Raw genomic sequence first — 16,108 nt, 5'->3', positions numbered from 1 at the left:
CCCTAGGTAAGCCTTGCTGCGCCAGGAGTCGCTGCTGCTGCAGCTGCTGCTGCAGTTTTTGCCGAGACTCGGAAGCAAAAAGTGCTGCACAACCATGCCAAAAAGGCAAAAGCTCACGGAAGTGGCACAATTATCATTAAGCAAATAGAAGCATTTAAATGCATTTGTGGCAGAAACAATAATATTTTGCAGCTGCCTTGCAGCAGCAAAAATGCTTCACCTTAGACTGCAGCAGCCGGACAAGCGCTGGGCCGAAAAAGCAAATAAAGCAAAAAAATTGAAATAAATGAAAGGAGTCCTTTGAAGTGGATCAGGATTAATGAGCTTTAAGGAGAACTGATTGATTAATTTCGAAAGCAGCAGGCTAGAGCGAGGGCAATTGGCTCACAGTTCTGCTGCTGCTGCTGCTGCTGCTGCTGCTGCAGGCGGCACTGCTGCTGCTGCTGCTGCTGCTCGGGGTCGCCCTGGGCTGCAGCCAAGTAACTCAGCACCAGCTTCGTGGCCTCCGTCTTCCCCGATCCCGACTCCCCCGAAACAATTATGGTTTGGTTTTTTGCTGCAGTGTTTGCTTTTTCGAGGGCCCTGCGGGAAATGGAGAAGATGTGCGGCGGCAGCAAACCCCCGTTTGCTGCTGCACTGCAGTGTAGTCGAATCTTTTCTTTCAAAAAACTCCCAGACCATCCAAAAGGGTTTATTGAAATCAATAGAGGGTCCGCCAGTGTCTGTGCGCACACCCGCACGCAACACACACTCCCGCAGACGCCCGCTGCTGCTGCTGCTGCTCCTGCTGCTGCTGCTGCGGCTGTTGTTGCGGCTGCGGCTGCGGCTAGCTATTCTTCGTCCTTGCGCTACTGCTACCGATGCCCGCTGCTGCTGCTGCTGCAGCCGCCTTAGACTATTCTCTGCTACCCCTGCTGCTGCTCATGCTGCGGCCTGCCGCAGTAACATCTGAGAGTAACACCTAGAAAGGGAGGAACTGAGTCTCCAGGCTCGAAAGTGCAGAGGCCACCAGGCATCCAGGGGCGTCTCACTTCTGCAGCCTGTTGCTGCTACTTGCTCCCGCTGTTTGTCATTACTGCTTGCTTTTGCTGCTCGTTGTTGCTCCGTGATGTAGCTGCGCCCTGCTGCTGCTTCTCGGTGCTGCTTCTTGCTTGTGCTTCATGATGCGTGCTGCTGGTATTTGCCGCTGCTGCCTGCAGTTGTTTCTTGCTGGTGCTGACTGGTTCTGCTGCTATTGCTGCTTGCTATTGCTGCTTGATGCTGTTTGCAGCTGTTTGCTGCTGTTGTTACTTACTGCTGTTTCTGCTGCTTACTGTAGCGTGCCGCTGCGGCCGCTGCGCGCTGTTCCCACGTGGTGCTGCTTTCACTTGCTGCTACTTGATACTGCTGCTGTTTGCTGCCTCTTCCTTCTGCAGGGTGGTACGGCTGCTGGCTGCTGCTGCTCGCTGCTGTTGTTTGTTGCGGTCCCGTATTGCTGCTTCTTGGTGCTGTGGCATACTGCTGCTGTTTGCTTCTGTCGCTTGCTGCTGATACGTACTGCTGCACGCTATTTGCCACTGCTGCTGCTTGCTGCTCACTGCTGGTCGGTGCCGCTATTTGCTACTGCTGATTGCTGCTGCTGCCTGCTGCTGCGTGTTGCTGTCTTGGCCTTCTGTTGTGTGTTGCTGCTCTTGCTTGCTGCTGCCCTTTGTCTTTTGCTGCTGCTGCTGCTTTCTGGTGCTGGCGCCTGTTGCTACTCCGTGCTGCTTGCGGCTGTTATACCGTGATTCGAAGAAAACTTTTCGGGCGGCGTGTGTGTCATAGACAAGATGGTCGTTTTGCATCATATCTGGTGTAGGGAAAAAGCATAGGGAAATTCGGAAATTGGGCAGAAGAGACACCCATATGCGTCGCAGTGGCCTCAGACCGCTGCAGCTCTTCCACCAGCCAAAACAGCAGCAGAAGCGGCAGTAGCAACTTGATTAAAACTTGTGGAAAGCTGAATGCCATGAGGCTGGGATTTGGACTGCAGCAACAGATGTGTAGTGCTGGGCCAAGGCACCTGCGCAAGTAGCAACAACATGAAAAATAGACTCACCAGAATATGCTGCAATAAACTATTACATGCGTAAACGGAGACGCTGATAGGCGGGATCATTGCGTATGCTCACTGCTAGAACCTTGTTTGATAATGAAGATGCTGGCCTGGCCTCTTTGCGCTTTTCAGCCAACATTTCAAGGCAGTTAAGAGTACAGTGCTTGCAGAGTTCACCGGCGGTCGCATGTACACGACCCCACACTCCCACGAGCGGAGCAATTTCCACAAAAATGCACTTGCAACGGTGGCTGTTTAAGAATTATTCTATGAAAGCAATTTACGCAATTTACGCGTTCACATCATATCGTGTAGAGGATACGAAGGCGCAATGAGAGCCGCAGAAACAGCCTAGCAAGAATGAGTCCCTAATGTGCAGCAGCCAGCATGTAACATTGTTCGAGAAAAATGACACTTGGATGTTGCCCCTTTTCCATTTGACTCGTGCGACGTAGAGTGTCCGTGGTCGTGTTGCTTGCATGTACGGGCCAGGAGTAGGTCCGCAAAAAAGAAGATACGTCGTAGCGGTCTACTTTTTACAGGAATGACAATGAGCAAGCCGGTAAACAAGGAAATGGTGGGAATGCCATGCAGCAGAAGCAGAGGATTACACTGCATGATTCTACAGATAACATAACTTTGTGCCTAGAAAGCCAATGCAGTGTCGTTGCTGCTAGTTGTTTATCGGGCCTTTAGCGGCTAACGCACGAGTATTGGCTTTGCGAAGTAATGTGCAGAGACAAGATGTGCAGCTCATGAAATTTTGACGCAAAAGACATGTGGCCCACAGCTGTGGCGGGCTGGCTTTGGGATGTAGTATGAAAAGGCTTATGAAGTGCTCCAAAAACAGCCTTAAGAGGCCCAAACTTGGCACCGCGAAACGGACCATTTTCCACATTCTGCGCAGCATTCTGTTGAAAAACCAACTCTGGTTTGGCACAAATCTAATATAGGAAGCCAGGCTGGTATAGCCGCTGCTGCCCTCAACAGATCCAAAAGGATGTACACATATACATACGCATACATGAAGAAGCATTGAGAAGTAACAATCTGAACTTTTTAACTGAGTAGAAAGTAATATTAACTGAGCAGCAAATAATGCAGTTGTGATGCTCACTTACAGAGAAAATGCATCCCATACTTTTACTTCCGGGCTGAGGTTGAGTTGAAAAGCAGCCATCAGCCTTTAGTTTAGTTTTTGCTGTTCCTAATTTCGTCCAAATCCGTCTGGCTTCACAACAGTTGATAGGACTCCAAAACCAAGCCTACGAAGAGGCGCTAGATCCAAAGAATTGCCGTACAATTTTGGGCCTTGGGTATTGGGGCACCAGAATAAGTCTGATGGCAGCATTTTCAAGGCTTCCCAATAGGTGCAACTCATCCCAAGCTCCACAGACTACGACGTGGGAAAGCGTCATGAGCCGTACCGTCTTCTCCAGCTGCTGCTGATGCTGCCCCTGCTGGAAGAGCAGAGCTGGCAAAGGGAAACGGTTGGTGATGCAGCATCAGCTGAAGCACCAGCAGCGGCAGCACAAATTTTAGCAGCTGCAGCACTTTCACTTGCAACATCCAAAGCAAATACTGCAGCAGCAGCTGGCTCAAATTGTTTTCGTTGCATGAGAGTTTTCAGCCAGCCTTCCAGCATTTGCTGAGGCGATGAAGTAACATCTGAGAGTAACACCAAGAAAGGGAGGAACTGCATCTGCTTCTGCTGCGTGGCACTTCCACCATTTCATTGTTTACCGACTTGTCATTGTCATTCCTGTTAAAAGGATCCAGGGGCGTCTCACTTCTGCAGCCTGTTGCTACTACTTGCTGCTGCTGTTTGTTATTGCTGCTTGCTTTCGCTGCTCGTTGCTGCTCTTTCATGTAGAGGTGTGATGCTTGAAGAAAATTTTTCGGGTAGGCTGTATGTCATAGACAAGATGGTCTTTTTGCATCACTTCTGGCGTAGGGAAAAACATAAGGAAATTCGGAAATTGTGCAGAAGAGACACCCGTACGCGTCGCAGTGGGGTCAGAACGCTACAGTTCCTCAACCAGCCACAAGAGCAGCAGAAGCGGCAGCAGCAACCTGGTAAAAACTTGTGAAGTGCCGGGTCAAGTCGCCTGAGACGCCTGCACGAGTAGCAACAGCATGGAAAATAGACTCACCAAAATATTATTTGCTGCAGTTACTTGATGTTGCTGTCTGTTGCAGCTTTTTGTTGCTTCTGCTGCTTCTTGGTTGTGCTGCTCGATGCTGTTATTTGGTGATGCTGCTTGCCGTTGTTCTTCTTTGGTTGTGCTGCTCGGAACTGCTGCGTTTTGCTGTTGTTGGGTGGTGCTGCTTTCTATTTCTGCGTGATGATGTTGCTTGATTGGCTCTGCGCCTTGTTCTTTCTGGCAGCGTTGGTGAACAGTGTAAGCTGCAGTAGTCAGATGTTACTGGCGCTTCTGCTCCTGCAAAGGCCAATTTAAGTGTTTTCTGCTTGACCGTTGTGCTTCCTGCATGATTGCGCCATTCTGTTGCTTTCCGGGGAAGGATGTAGCGTTGGTGAACAGTGTGAGCTGCAGTAGTCAGATGTTACTGGCGCTTCTGCTCCTGCAAAGGCCAACTTAAGTGCTTTCTGCTTGACCGTTGTGCTTCCTGCATGATTGCGCCATTCTGTTGCTTTCCGGGGAAGGAGTCAAAAGCTAAATACTAAGATCACTCGATGGCTTCATTTGCACTAATGACCCCTTTGAAAAAGTATCAGAGATATGCAGAGTTTCAGTTGTGCACACTGCACACGCATCGGGATCCAGGCCAGTATTGGTGGGAGGCCTCGCAAGCGAATGACTGAGCGCGAGGATCCTGGAAAAAGTTGAACATCTCCGCCGGACATTAGAGTCTGTGGTGGCGAGCGCGGTTGCTGTGGCGGAGAGTGCTGTCGCTAAATTGGAGGCTAACGCAAACAGCTACCCAGTGCCCGTTGCTTGTAAGCATAAGACGAAGAGGGAGCACTGCTTCACGAATAGCTCTAATACTTTGCATCGACAGGCCCTGCTGAGTGCCAAACCTACTCTTGCCCGCACCAGCTGCATGATAGAGCCTTATCAAAGTTTTTTACCTGGGATTTTCGGCGGATTCTACTGTGGACCACAAGGCAACTGCTTGACTCTGCTCCCTGTACCACACCGAAGCCTCCCTGTCCCTTGCTTGAAAAAGAAAACAGACCATAAGACTGCATGCTGGCCTTTGCAGAAAAGTAGCAGGTTAAAATGTGGTGCAAGCCGCGGGAACGGCAAAAGTTCTGTGGTGCAAGCCGCGAGGACGGCTAAAGTTCTGTGCGACAACCTGCAGGCACCACAAGCCCTATCGGGGCTCAGCCAAATTGACCAGAATCCGGAAAGCAAAGAAATGACTGACAGGGAGAAAAGTTTCCACTTGGATTAAGTAAATAATATCGTCTGCATGTCGTTCCGCAACACATATTAGGAACACTGAATGGAGAGGTGACACCCTAACAGAATCGGGGGACTCCCGACGCAAGGATCGTTTTCACTGTAGGGGCTGTGGGGAGCTCGCTCCTGGTATTAAAAAATAGTTAATACGAAAACGATACAAGCTCTTAATTGCTTTTATCCCTCCGTAGCGTTCCATGGACGCTCCTCCGCAGGGCGCCTTCTGAAAAAGCAACACTATGTGGCCGAAACCAAAGTAGGCGTAAATCCGTTTCAGTGGCTACTTCTCTTGAAAGTATTTGCTGAGAGCAGCCCCAATGAATTCAAGACTTGGCGTACGCGGGGCCCTCAGGGGCATAGGGGTCCCCGTGGGAAAAGCCCTAGACCTTTCGGTTGCTGTAGCTTTCAAGAAATCTGTCACGACGACCCGTGAACTTGCAGCTTTACAGGTGCAGCGGTGCCGTCGTTTCCATGTGGACTCTTCTCAGACCTCTCCAGCCATTGCTGGGAGCAAGGAGAACGACACTGCAACTTCCTCTGCAGGGACCACAACGAGCACACCCTCGCTGCGCATTAGAGTTGAATGGCCCGCAGACATGTCTGAAAGAGCCCGCAGGATTGCATCCAACCACGAATCTGGAAGCGCTGCTCCCATGCAAGGGAGTCAGGCTACCAGCTCAAAAGATTTAAGCACCTTCATATCAAAGAGTGAACTGGAGGAAGAACTCGAGGTGAACGACGCACGAGCCTTTTGGCGCCGCGTCAAGAGCGCCATTTCGTGGCCACTGTCTACAGCAGCCACAAATGCCCTTTCTGGGGCTGCTGAAGCTTCCAACGGTGCAGGTTCACCTCCCATTTTGTACAAGCGGTACGTTGACGGGATGACAGCAGCACACCATTACCCTTCTCGCCTGCTTCCCCCCAACGAATCCCAGCCGCTGCCACCTCTATTCTTCGTCACTCCGTTTAGTCTTCAAGACAGCTTAGATCATTCTGCACAGGTCAGCAGACTGGGGTTTGGGAAAATGCGAGGCCACAGGCCAAGCGTGACAGGAATGCACCCAAAGACAGCGGTGAGCTGCAAAATGATGTTCCCATGCATTTCCGTTGAATTCCTCTCAACAGGTTGAGCCATCAGCTTCGCAATTTACCTCTGCCGTGGTATTTTGCGGCCACTGACTGTCGCCGTGTATACCTTGTGGTTTTACAGTTGGTTGAACGCCTCTACGGACACGTGTCGCTCTTGTTTCTCTTCGACGTGGGAGGCCAACATTCCCAGATATCCGATGTGGCCTCTTGGCTGCGCCTGTTGGAGCGCCAAAGCGGATTCATTTCAGCGGTGTACGGTTCTGCCTTCGTTCCTGCTGCTGCTGCTGCTGCAACGGCCGGCTCAGCGCAGCACGACCTCATCGCTCAGCTGCGCCCGCGCATATACCCACGAGGTTCTTCCCAAGATCCTGAGTTGGCCAGGATCTCCTACATCTGTATTGACCATGCCCCCATATGGCTCAGACGACTGGCTCTCCGGAGCATGCAGCATCTTTCACCCGCATTCCACCCCTTGACTCCCTTCCACACATTCCCGCAGCGTTTTCGCCAGGCTCGGTGCATGCAGCAGGGGCCTCTGGGGCCCCATAGAGCCCAAGAAGAGGATGAAGTGAGACGGCTAGCGGAGGAATACAGCCGGCTCGGGGCCCTTTTTGGCAGGGGATCCACCAGTCGGGCCCTAGTGGGTTCTTTTTTGGGATACAGCGGACGGTGGGGACGGGTAGAGACAGAAGCACTGAAGAGAAAACAAAGGCAGAAATTCGTCACTGTTCTTCTGGCCGACAAAGCTGCGAGAGTCAGGTGGCATTGCACAGGCCTTCCTACTGAGGAGGCGGTGCTCTTGCTTGTGTGAGCCCGACAGAGATATAGATGAAACTAAGCGCAGATGCAGAGGCAGACGATAATGGAAGACTTAGAGAAAAATGCACACGAACGGAGAAACTAGCAGCGGAAATAGAAAACCAGTGCGCGTTTTGTTCTTTGTGCAGATCAGGGCTTAAAAGCCTCTTAACAGAACAGCCGAACGCTGCCAAGGTCACCCCGCGGGCACATGTGTAGCATTTGCAACTGCTGAAGGAGCCACACGGGGATGTGAAGCAACGCCCAGTGCGCTGGTTTGTGCAGCAGCAGAAGCAGCAGCTGCAGTCTGAAACTTGTGCCGGAAAGTAGATGCTGCTTTTGGCGGTGCTTCTCTTAGCGTTTTCGGGAATCCACTCAAGGATCTGCGTGGACAAAGCTAGAGTGTGTTGGGATTTGAGTGCGTCACCTATTTGTGTGGGCTGCGCGCTACACAAGAGCAGTTGCCACCGCCTGTGCTAAAGTAACTGCCCGGGAAATATTTCTGGCTGCTCACGAGGCTCAGGGACGACAAGAAGTGAACTGGTGCTGCTGCCTTTGCTGCATTTTTCCCCTCAGTACTGAGCGTACGCCAGCTATGGGCTTGGTTTATATCTAAAGTGTTCAATAGCGTGAGCTTTAGTCAGCAGCCAAGGCAGGACGACTGAATGCTGTTTGCTGCGAGTTCCTGCTGCAGCAGCTGCAGCTGGTAGCTGCCGCAGCAGCTGTTACAGCCGCGGCTGCAGCAATCCACAACGGAACGCTGCGTATTCAAACAATTCGCTGGGGGACTGCGAAAGCAAAGGCCCCCAAAATGCTACAATCAAAACAGAAACAGCCATTCACTGTAAGAACTGCCTGACTCTCACATGACGCACGAGGCAAGCATCAAACCAGACCGTTCAAGAGAACGGAACGCCGAAGCCTCATGATAGCTGAATAAGCTTCCCTTAGAAGGAGTGCAACGGGTCTTCACGAAAAACAAACTATATCTCTTGCACGGTGCAGCAGCAGAGGCCACACAAGTCGGCCTGCTGGGCAGGCCAACAGTTTCAACAACAGCAAACCAACGGAAAATGGACGGCCCTGCGGGGCTACCCTCCATCTACCAGTTTGCCTAGTTGCTGCATCATTTGCTGCAGCCCCAGCCACAGTAGCCCGCGCTTCCGGAGTTTGCAGCAGTCGCTGCAGCGCTCTGAAGAGCAGCTGCCTCTCTTCATGAGCCCCTACGGCCCCCAATCGCTCAAAAGCCAGGAGAAGAGCTCCTGAAAATCCCTCGATGGCATCAGCCAAACACTCCCAGTAGGCCCCTTCTGCTCCGGCCGGCGGCTCCGTGTCCCCGTCATTCGCACGGGCCTCCGACTCTTCCTCAATGGCAGAGGCCTCCCACTCGGGATCCTCTTCTCTTAAAGAGGTCTCCTGCGCCGGGCTGGAGGCGGCGCCAGCTGGTTTGGCCGAAAACGGCTTAGTTTCTGCGGCCGCAGCAGCAGCTGCTGGAGCGTTTGAGGCAGCGCTTGGTGTAGGAGGAGGCGAATCAGTAGGCCCAGCTGTATCAGAAGCTGACAACTGCTGCGTGTGTTGGGTGCATGCAGGACCGGGGTTGCTGCTGCTGTTGGTAGCAGCAGCAGTGATGCGCGCTGATACTGCAGCTACGACCAAGGCTGTTGTACCTCGACGGCGAGCAGCGGCGGCGCCCTTCGCAGCAGCATGATGCAGCAGAAGCTGCATCACTGGCTGAGCTGCAGCAGCGATACGGAAAGGCAGCGGCGGACGGGGCTTAAGACCATTAGGAGGACATACAAGTGATATACATTGGGCAACACATCCCTCAGGAGAGCAGCAACAGTTGCTGCTGCCAGGAGAAGCGCAGCAGCAGCCGCCGTCCTGCTTTTCTTTCTGCTCTTTCGCTAGGTCGAGCTTGCTGCTCGAGTGGCCTGGGCTGTTTCCTTCGCTGCTGCTGCAGCCGTCTGGATTCTGCGTCAGTAGAGATATGACACTCGGCAGAGCGCTGCTAGCTGCGCGACTCACAGCAGCAGCAGAAACCGCGTCACGGGCCTGGGCCCTTGCTGCGGAGCTGCTGACAGGTTGCTGCTGCCGCTCCTGCTGATGCTGCTGCTGCTGCTCCTGCTCCTGCTGCTCCTCCTGCTGCTGCTCCTCCTGCTGCTGCCCCTGCTGCTGCTCCTCCTGCTGCTGCTCCTGCTGCTGCGCCTCCTGCTGCTGCTGTTGCTCCTGCTCCTCTCCCTGCTCCTGCTGCTCCTGCTGCTCCTGCTGCTGCTCCTGCTGCTCATGCTGCTGCTGCTGCTGCTTCGGATGAGCACATATTGAAGCGCGCCGGGAGGCCTTGCCGCTGTTCGGCAGATATTCTACAAGGCTTCGTTGGGTTGACATGGGCGGCCTTCCAGCGCCAGCAGCAGGCGATGCAGGAGCAACAGGTGCTGCTGCTGCTGCTGCTGCTCCTGACATTCTGGGTGTCGCTGCTGTTGCTTCGAGTAGTGCCTTCTTGCTTCTTTGAAGGTGTCTGCCGCCGATCCTCTCACTTGTTGGAGTTTTTACTCTTTGCATGCGGTGGCTCCTGTTTAATTTCGTGGTTTTCAAACGGGGGGTTGGTGCCTGGCTGTCAGGTGTGCGTGCGCCCCACTGCTGTTGCTGCTGCGCGCTCTGCTGTAATTGACCTGCTTCCAGGCTTCCACGAGGTCTCTTTGGGGTTTGCGCTGGCGTTTTGAGGCCACTAGCAGCAGACACAGCAGCTGCAGCTACTGCAGCTGCAGAGTCGGCCGTGGCTGAACTGTTTCCTGAGGACTGCTGGGCATTTTGTGGTTTTGTGGCAGCCGCAGTCCGAGATAGGGTCGCAAACACAGGTGTTCTTGCGTCTTGTCTGCTGCTGCCTTTTTCACTGTCACTGCTGCTTCCGCTGTCAACAGTGAAGCAGCCATCAAAAGGCGCAGTTGGAACTGCCTTCGTGAGGGATCCACCCGCGGCCTCCTGATGCACCTGTTCTTTCGGCGCCAGGTCTCGATGCTGGCATTCCTGGTGCCTTTGCATCTGCTTGGGACATTGTTGCTGGTCCTGCTGCGGTGGCTGGTTCTGTGAAGGCGACTCATCTTCGGGCTGCTCCACTGAATCTACGACTATGAAGCATGGCTCTGGCGTGCTGCTGCTGCTGCTGTTGCTGCTGTTACTCTTGCCAGTGCCGCTGTATGTATTGCTGCTGTTGCTGCTACTGCTCTTGCCAGTGCCGTTGCTTGAGTTGCTGCTGCAAATGCTGCTACTGGGGTCGTGGCTGCTGCTGTTGATACTTGAGAAGGCTACGCTCAAGAGGTTCCGCTGAAGGTGTTGCTGCTGTTGCCTCAGTGCTCCTTCCTGCTGCTCCGTCCGCAGCTGCTGCAGCAGCAGCGTAATCCCGCGGTAGTCTTCCAGTGGGCACACACTGCAGCAAAGCAGGAAAACGCAGTCGTAACCGCCAACAGAGCAGAATACAGGAACCAAGCCAGAGGGCTCACACACTTTGTCGCTGAGGCATCGGCGGCATCCCCAATGCAGCAGCAACAATAGATGCAGCAACATTAATAAACTTAGGTGCGCACTCGCTGAGACTCTCTCTCCACAGCGCCTCCAGCTCTGTGTACAAGTCTTCTGCCGACTGTACCCCAAACCCGTCGCTCCTAGTTCTTTTGCTGCTGCCGCTGCTCCTGCTGCCAATGACACGCGATCCCCTTGCCGAGTCGCATATTCCACAGCCCAAGAACTTCACCGTATTCACGGGGGCCCCTGGCCGTCGGTAAAGTATCTGCAGCAGCAACACCATCAGCGGTGGGAGCTGAGCACCTTTACAACGTCTCCATCTCTTCTAATTCAGGTCTAAGGAAAAGGCTTGCCACACAGCATTTCCACTGGCGCCTAGGGGTTTTGCAGCTATGGTCGGAGCTTAAGAACTAGACTCGGAGTCTAAATACAGATAAAAGGGACCAAGAATCGGGAAAATCTTTGCTCAAACGAAAGGAATCGGGGTGAGGGGCCTGCCTTAGCGGAAATCTTGGCACTGTATAATCTGTTTGCTTTGAGTCGCTTGTGGCCTTCAAGGGCCATTTGCTTGAGAAGGCTCAGTGCATCTGCCTCTTGTTGCAGACGAATCCCCCAGTTCACAGAAATGCTTAGCGACCCACTTGCCGGTATGCCGCTGCCTCCGGCTGCTGATGCTCCTGCTGTGGTCCCGGCACTTGGTCCCGCTCCAGCAGCAGAATTACCCAACTCAGGAATTGCAAGGAGAGCAGCAGGAGGCGGTCGCACATCTACTCCGTGACAGAGCCACCACAGCTGAGCCCCTCGCTTTCGACCTGCGGGACAAAATGTTACAGTAAAAGAGCCTGACATTACTTGGAGGTGAGCTGCACCTGAGGTGCACCTGAGGCTGCTCTAAAGTCCTCTCTTTGCAGTAGCCGTGCACTTCATACCAAGTGCAGTCTGCAGCAGCTGCAGCGAGTCCTTGCTCTGTGTCTGGACGTCAGTGCAGGTCTTGACATTTACTCCTGCTGCTCGTGCTGCAGCAGCAACTTTTGACGCCACTGTGGGCCCTACGCCCGGCACTTGGCGCAACAACAGCCGCCCCACAAATGCTGCTGCACTTGCTGCTCCCGGTTTCACCACGCATACACCTTCCCGCTGAATCACTGCTGCCGTTTCAGCTCGTGCTGCACTAGAACCTTTTGACGCATCAGCAGCTTCCGCTGAAGGCTTTGCTGCAGCCGTCGCCAGTTTTGCCAGGAGACAATTGCAGCCAGCTCCCACAGAAACCTTGCAGCCAGTGATTCCAATTATGGCTTTTCTTAACGACATGCAAACATCCGCCACGATCTCAGCTTCGTCTACTCTGTTGCTACTGTCGTTGTTGCTCCTGCCACTATTGTTGTAGTCGCTGCCACTGCTTGCGCTGTTGCTGCTCCTGCAGCAGCTGTGATCGGTAGTTTCGTTGCTAGAGCTGCTATTGGCGGCATTCTGGTGTGAGCTAATGCTGCTGCTGCTTTTAAGATGAGTGGCAAGGGCCCCTTCTGCTTGGGTTAGCAGCGGAAAGCAAATCTGAATGAAAGTCTGCAGCACAAACAAACGCACCGACTTAGCTCTCGCTTCTGCTGCAGCTAAAGCCGTTGCCACTACTGATGCAGCTGCCGCTTTCCCGGAAGACCCACAGCCTTCCTGCTCCCTCAGTGGGCTTCTCTCCCATAGCCATGCCCCAACAGTGCAGCGTCAGGTTCTACAAACAAGTATTTGGCCTTATAATGAGGACATTAGACCCGAAGCGGAGTTCCTTAGGACCAAGCCTCATTAACTAGCAAAGAGCCCCGAATTGCCCGTACAGCGCAGGCTGTGTGTGCGTCTGTGCTGCCTGACCTCATCGCAGGAAAGCGGCGCGATTCTGTGCGACAAAGACAGAGCTGCCTGAAAAAGGCCTTCACTTGCTCTTTCTATGCCTTCGAAATCATAAGGAAGAAGCACCAAAGAAGGACAGCGATCTAGCGCCGGCCGCAGCCACATGCCCTTCTCCACGCCTTGAGACCGCGCGATGTAGTTGCAACTCGCTATCTCCGACGTACCCCTGCCACGACCACCTGCTGCTGCTGCTGCGCCTGCTGCGGGCGCCTTCCCTGTAGCTGCTGCTACAGCCGCCGCTAAGTAACAGAAACACAACGCAAACGCCAACACTGCCGGTTAAAAGGCATGACAAACAGGGGCGAAAACCGGGGACTAGTTCCCGGCACCAGCAGCAGCAGCAACAAGCGCAAAACACAGCAGGAACGGCTAATTGCTCACAAGCAGCAGCAGGAGCAGCAGCAGCAGCAGATAGAACAACAGCAAAGGGAGGGGGCAGTCGGCCTCGCCAAAACTGGCTGTATCATTCTTACGTGTAGGCTCAGCAAATGCTCGATGTCCTCTTGAGTGACATACTGCCACCTGTAGCAGCAGCAGCACACAACCGCAGCAGTAGAAAAGCATCTGCAGCAGCAGCAGGTCCTCAAGACCTTCGTCAGCCAAGCATCTGCTGAGGGAACCCTTCCCGCGAGTGCAGAAAAGGTACAGTGCAAGGTTTAATCCTTTAGCAGCAGGAACAGCAACAGCAACAGCAGCCGCAACGGCCGCAGCAAACCAACAGCAACGAAAATCACTATGCACCGGTTTGTCCTTCAGGTGGGGATGCTTAAGGAGGGCCACGGAGACAAAGAAAGCATCGAAATCGACGTGCAAAATCCACCTCCCTTCTGCTGCAGCCGTCGTTGCCGCTGCTCCAGGAAGTGCTGTTGCTCCTCCTGCTGCTGCTGCCCTTGCGTTGGGTGAACGCAGAAGCAACGGAGAGTGGGCAGCAGCAGCAGCACCAGCAAAATCGCTTTCATGTGACAGTGTCAAGCCCAGCGGGAGCAGCAGCGGCTCCAGCTCCTTGCTGGTGATTGACGCGTCTACCCACCGAGGTACAACTTGTAGCTGGGGCCCTCTACTGCTGCTGCTGCTGCTGTGCAGCAGACGCGACAGCATGGAGGCACAACGGTTCTGCCAGGCCCCAATGAAGTGGAGGCGAGAATGTTCAAAAAACGAAGAGACAAAATCGGGCCGCCGGCAGTCAACGGCGCCTCTATTCCCCTCACCACTTGATAGGCCTGCAGCGGCTCCTGCTGCTGCTCCTGCAACCGCGGCTCCTGCTGCTGCGGCTCCTGTTTGTGTGGCTCCTGCTGCTGCCATTCCTGCTGCTGTGTGTTCTCCCGCCAATGAGACGATCCCTGTTGGTTCTTCTAGTGATCGGGAAACTCCTGCAGCAGCTGCTGCTGCTGGAGCTGCTGGAGCTGCTGTGGGGATGCGCAATACGCTTGAAGCCAGTAATGCGCTTGCTGCTGTGTCCTGTGCTGCTGCTGCATCTTGCGCCGCTGTTACTGTTGCTGCTGTAATGACGTGTGCTCCTGCCAAAGTATTTGCTTTTCCCGAAGCATTTACGGCTGCTGCAGGTCGCGCTGCGGCAGCCAATGGGGAGCTTGCAGTTGTTTGCCCTGGCATAGCTACAGCAGCGCAAGCAGCTGCTGCTCCAGCAAACGGTGCAGCAGCAGCAGCCCCAGCTGCGGCAACGGCGCCTCCAGCAGCAGCAAGATCTACTGCAGCAGAAACAGGAACCGCCACATCGGCTACAGAGTAAGAAGCCTCAGTTCGAATCTTCTTTGGATGGGGTTGGCCTTGCTCCTGCTGCTGCTGCTGCTGCTCTTCGTCGCTGCTGGATTCAAGCTCGAGCAGCACCCCATCTCCTTCAGTGGCAGCAGCGGCAGCTGTTGCCGCTGCCGCTGCTGCTGCTGCACTTGCGGGGCCTCCCACAACTGTTTCATTGACTCTCCCGGAGTCCCCAGTCCGCCCCAGTTTTGCTGCTGCAGCAACTCCGGGCTTTCCCTGAGCCTCCTGTTCATCAAGTGCAGCAGTAGAAGATCCCACAGGCTGGCCCAGCACCTCTGCTGCTTGGCCCGGGGCCACCCCTTGCTGTGGCTGGCGGCCTTCAGCAGCAACAGCCCAGCCCTGCAGCAGCAAGTGCTGGTTTGCAAGCTGGAGGCCCGTGGGCTTGAAGAGCGCAGGAGACAAAAGTCGTTTTGCTGCAATGCAAGAGAAGACCCACGAGCAGCGCACCACCACGTAACTCCGCGCCCAGCCCCCTCTGTCCCTGCAGCAGAGCAGCAGCATCAGCAAGAACAGCAACAAAAACGAGTGCAGCAGCAGCAACGATGGCAGCAGCAGCGGCGAATGCAGCAGCAGCAACGAAGGCAGCAGCGCCGGGAACGCCGCGCAGCTCTGGAGGATTTGAAGCCACTTGGCTCCACATAGCACTAGCACTTCGGTTTCTTTCAACAGTCGCAGCAACAGTTGCTGCTGCTGCAGCAGCGCACAGAACAGCAGCAGCAGCAGCGAGCAGCTAACCGCAGCTTTCTCCACTTCTGGTTGCCCAGCGCGAGATTGTCAACCAACACGTGAGTGACCCCTTTGCCCATCATGATCGAAATGCTTCCCCCGTGAGCCACCAAAACCCTCTTCAGCTGCACAGCGTCTACCACATACTCATCCACGCAGGGTCCCGCTGAGGGGCCCCCGGGGGTGCCCCCTGAGGGGCCCTTTGGGAGGCCCCCTGAGGGGCCCCCTGAAGGGTTCCTTGAGGGGCCCCCTGCTGAGACGCCTGAGAAGCTCCATGGCGAACCTTCCAACTTCCCTTTTGCAGAAGGCCCACTGAAGTTTCCAGCCGCGCTCGTCGTGGGGGCCCCTGGGGGGCCCCTCCCAGGCCCCCCTAAGGGGCCTCTGGGGCCTATGCCTGCATCAGGAGCCTCGCTGTAGCCTGTAGAGATTAACTCGTAGCCCTGGAGGCGTTGCAGGCCGTCGATGTAAAAGGTGAGGGAGGAAAAGAGAGATGAGGGCTGCTGCACATATCTGTTCCACCAACGCAGCTCCCTGCTGCTGCTGCTGCTGCTGCTTTCGCGTACGCGCTCTGAAGCTAGGGAGTTCTGAAGTTGCTGCTGAACTTTGCGAGTCTTTGCCCCCAAGTAATCCCCAAAGCCACTCCAATTCCCGCCACCAAACATCTGCTGCTGCAGCCACTATCGCTGCAGTTGGCGCTACTGCTGCTGCTGCTGCACTTCCGGATGCAGCTGTAAGTCCGTGCGCGGCTCACAGAGTGGGGTTTTCAGTCAAGTTCAATAGCCAACGGAAGCAGTGAGTG

The 16,108-nt window shown here is 54.5% G+C and overlaps 2 protein-coding genes across 2 annotated transcripts; one reads left to right on the top strand and one right to left on the bottom strand.

The window, feature by feature from the left end:
- Positions 1-5,816: 5,816 nt before the first annotated feature.
- ENH_00023550 (hypothetical protein, conserved) lies at positions 5,817-7,605 on the top strand (the record flags this gene model as incomplete). The annotated part of the gene is made up of 3 exons (XM_013579689.1): positions 5,817-6,572; positions 6,710-7,395; positions 7,536-7,605. The coding sequence occupies 3 exons, from the start codon at positions 5,817-5,819 to the stop codon at positions 7,603-7,605; spliced, it is 1,512 nt and encodes a 503-aa protein (XP_013435143.1).
- A 750-nt stretch (positions 7,606-8,355) lies between these two features.
- On the bottom strand, positions 8,356-15,971 carry ENH_00023540 (ImpB/MucB/SamB family domain-containing protein, putative; the record flags this gene model as incomplete). Its single annotated transcript, XM_013579688.1, has 8 exons — positions 8,356-10,810; positions 10,968-11,170; positions 11,350-11,717; positions 11,835-12,468; positions 12,769-13,046; positions 13,281-13,329; positions 13,549-15,064; positions 15,319-15,971. The coding sequence occupies 8 exons, from the start codon at positions 15,969-15,971 to the stop codon at positions 8,356-8,358; spliced, it is 6,156 nt and encodes a 2,051-aa protein (XP_013435142.1).
- Between the last annotated feature and the right edge of the window lie 137 nt (positions 15,972-16,108).

This window comes from Eimeria necatrix, genomic scaffold, assembly GCF_000499385.1.
Source record: "Eimeria necatrix Houghton genomic scaffold, Enh_scaff183, whole genome shotgun sequence".
NCBI lineage: Eukaryota > Apicomplexa > Conoidasida > Eucoccidiorida > Eimeriidae > Eimeria > Eimeria necatrix.
The sequence above is the reverse complement of the archived record's forward strand: the minus strand, read 5'-3'. Positions and strand labels throughout refer to the sequence as shown.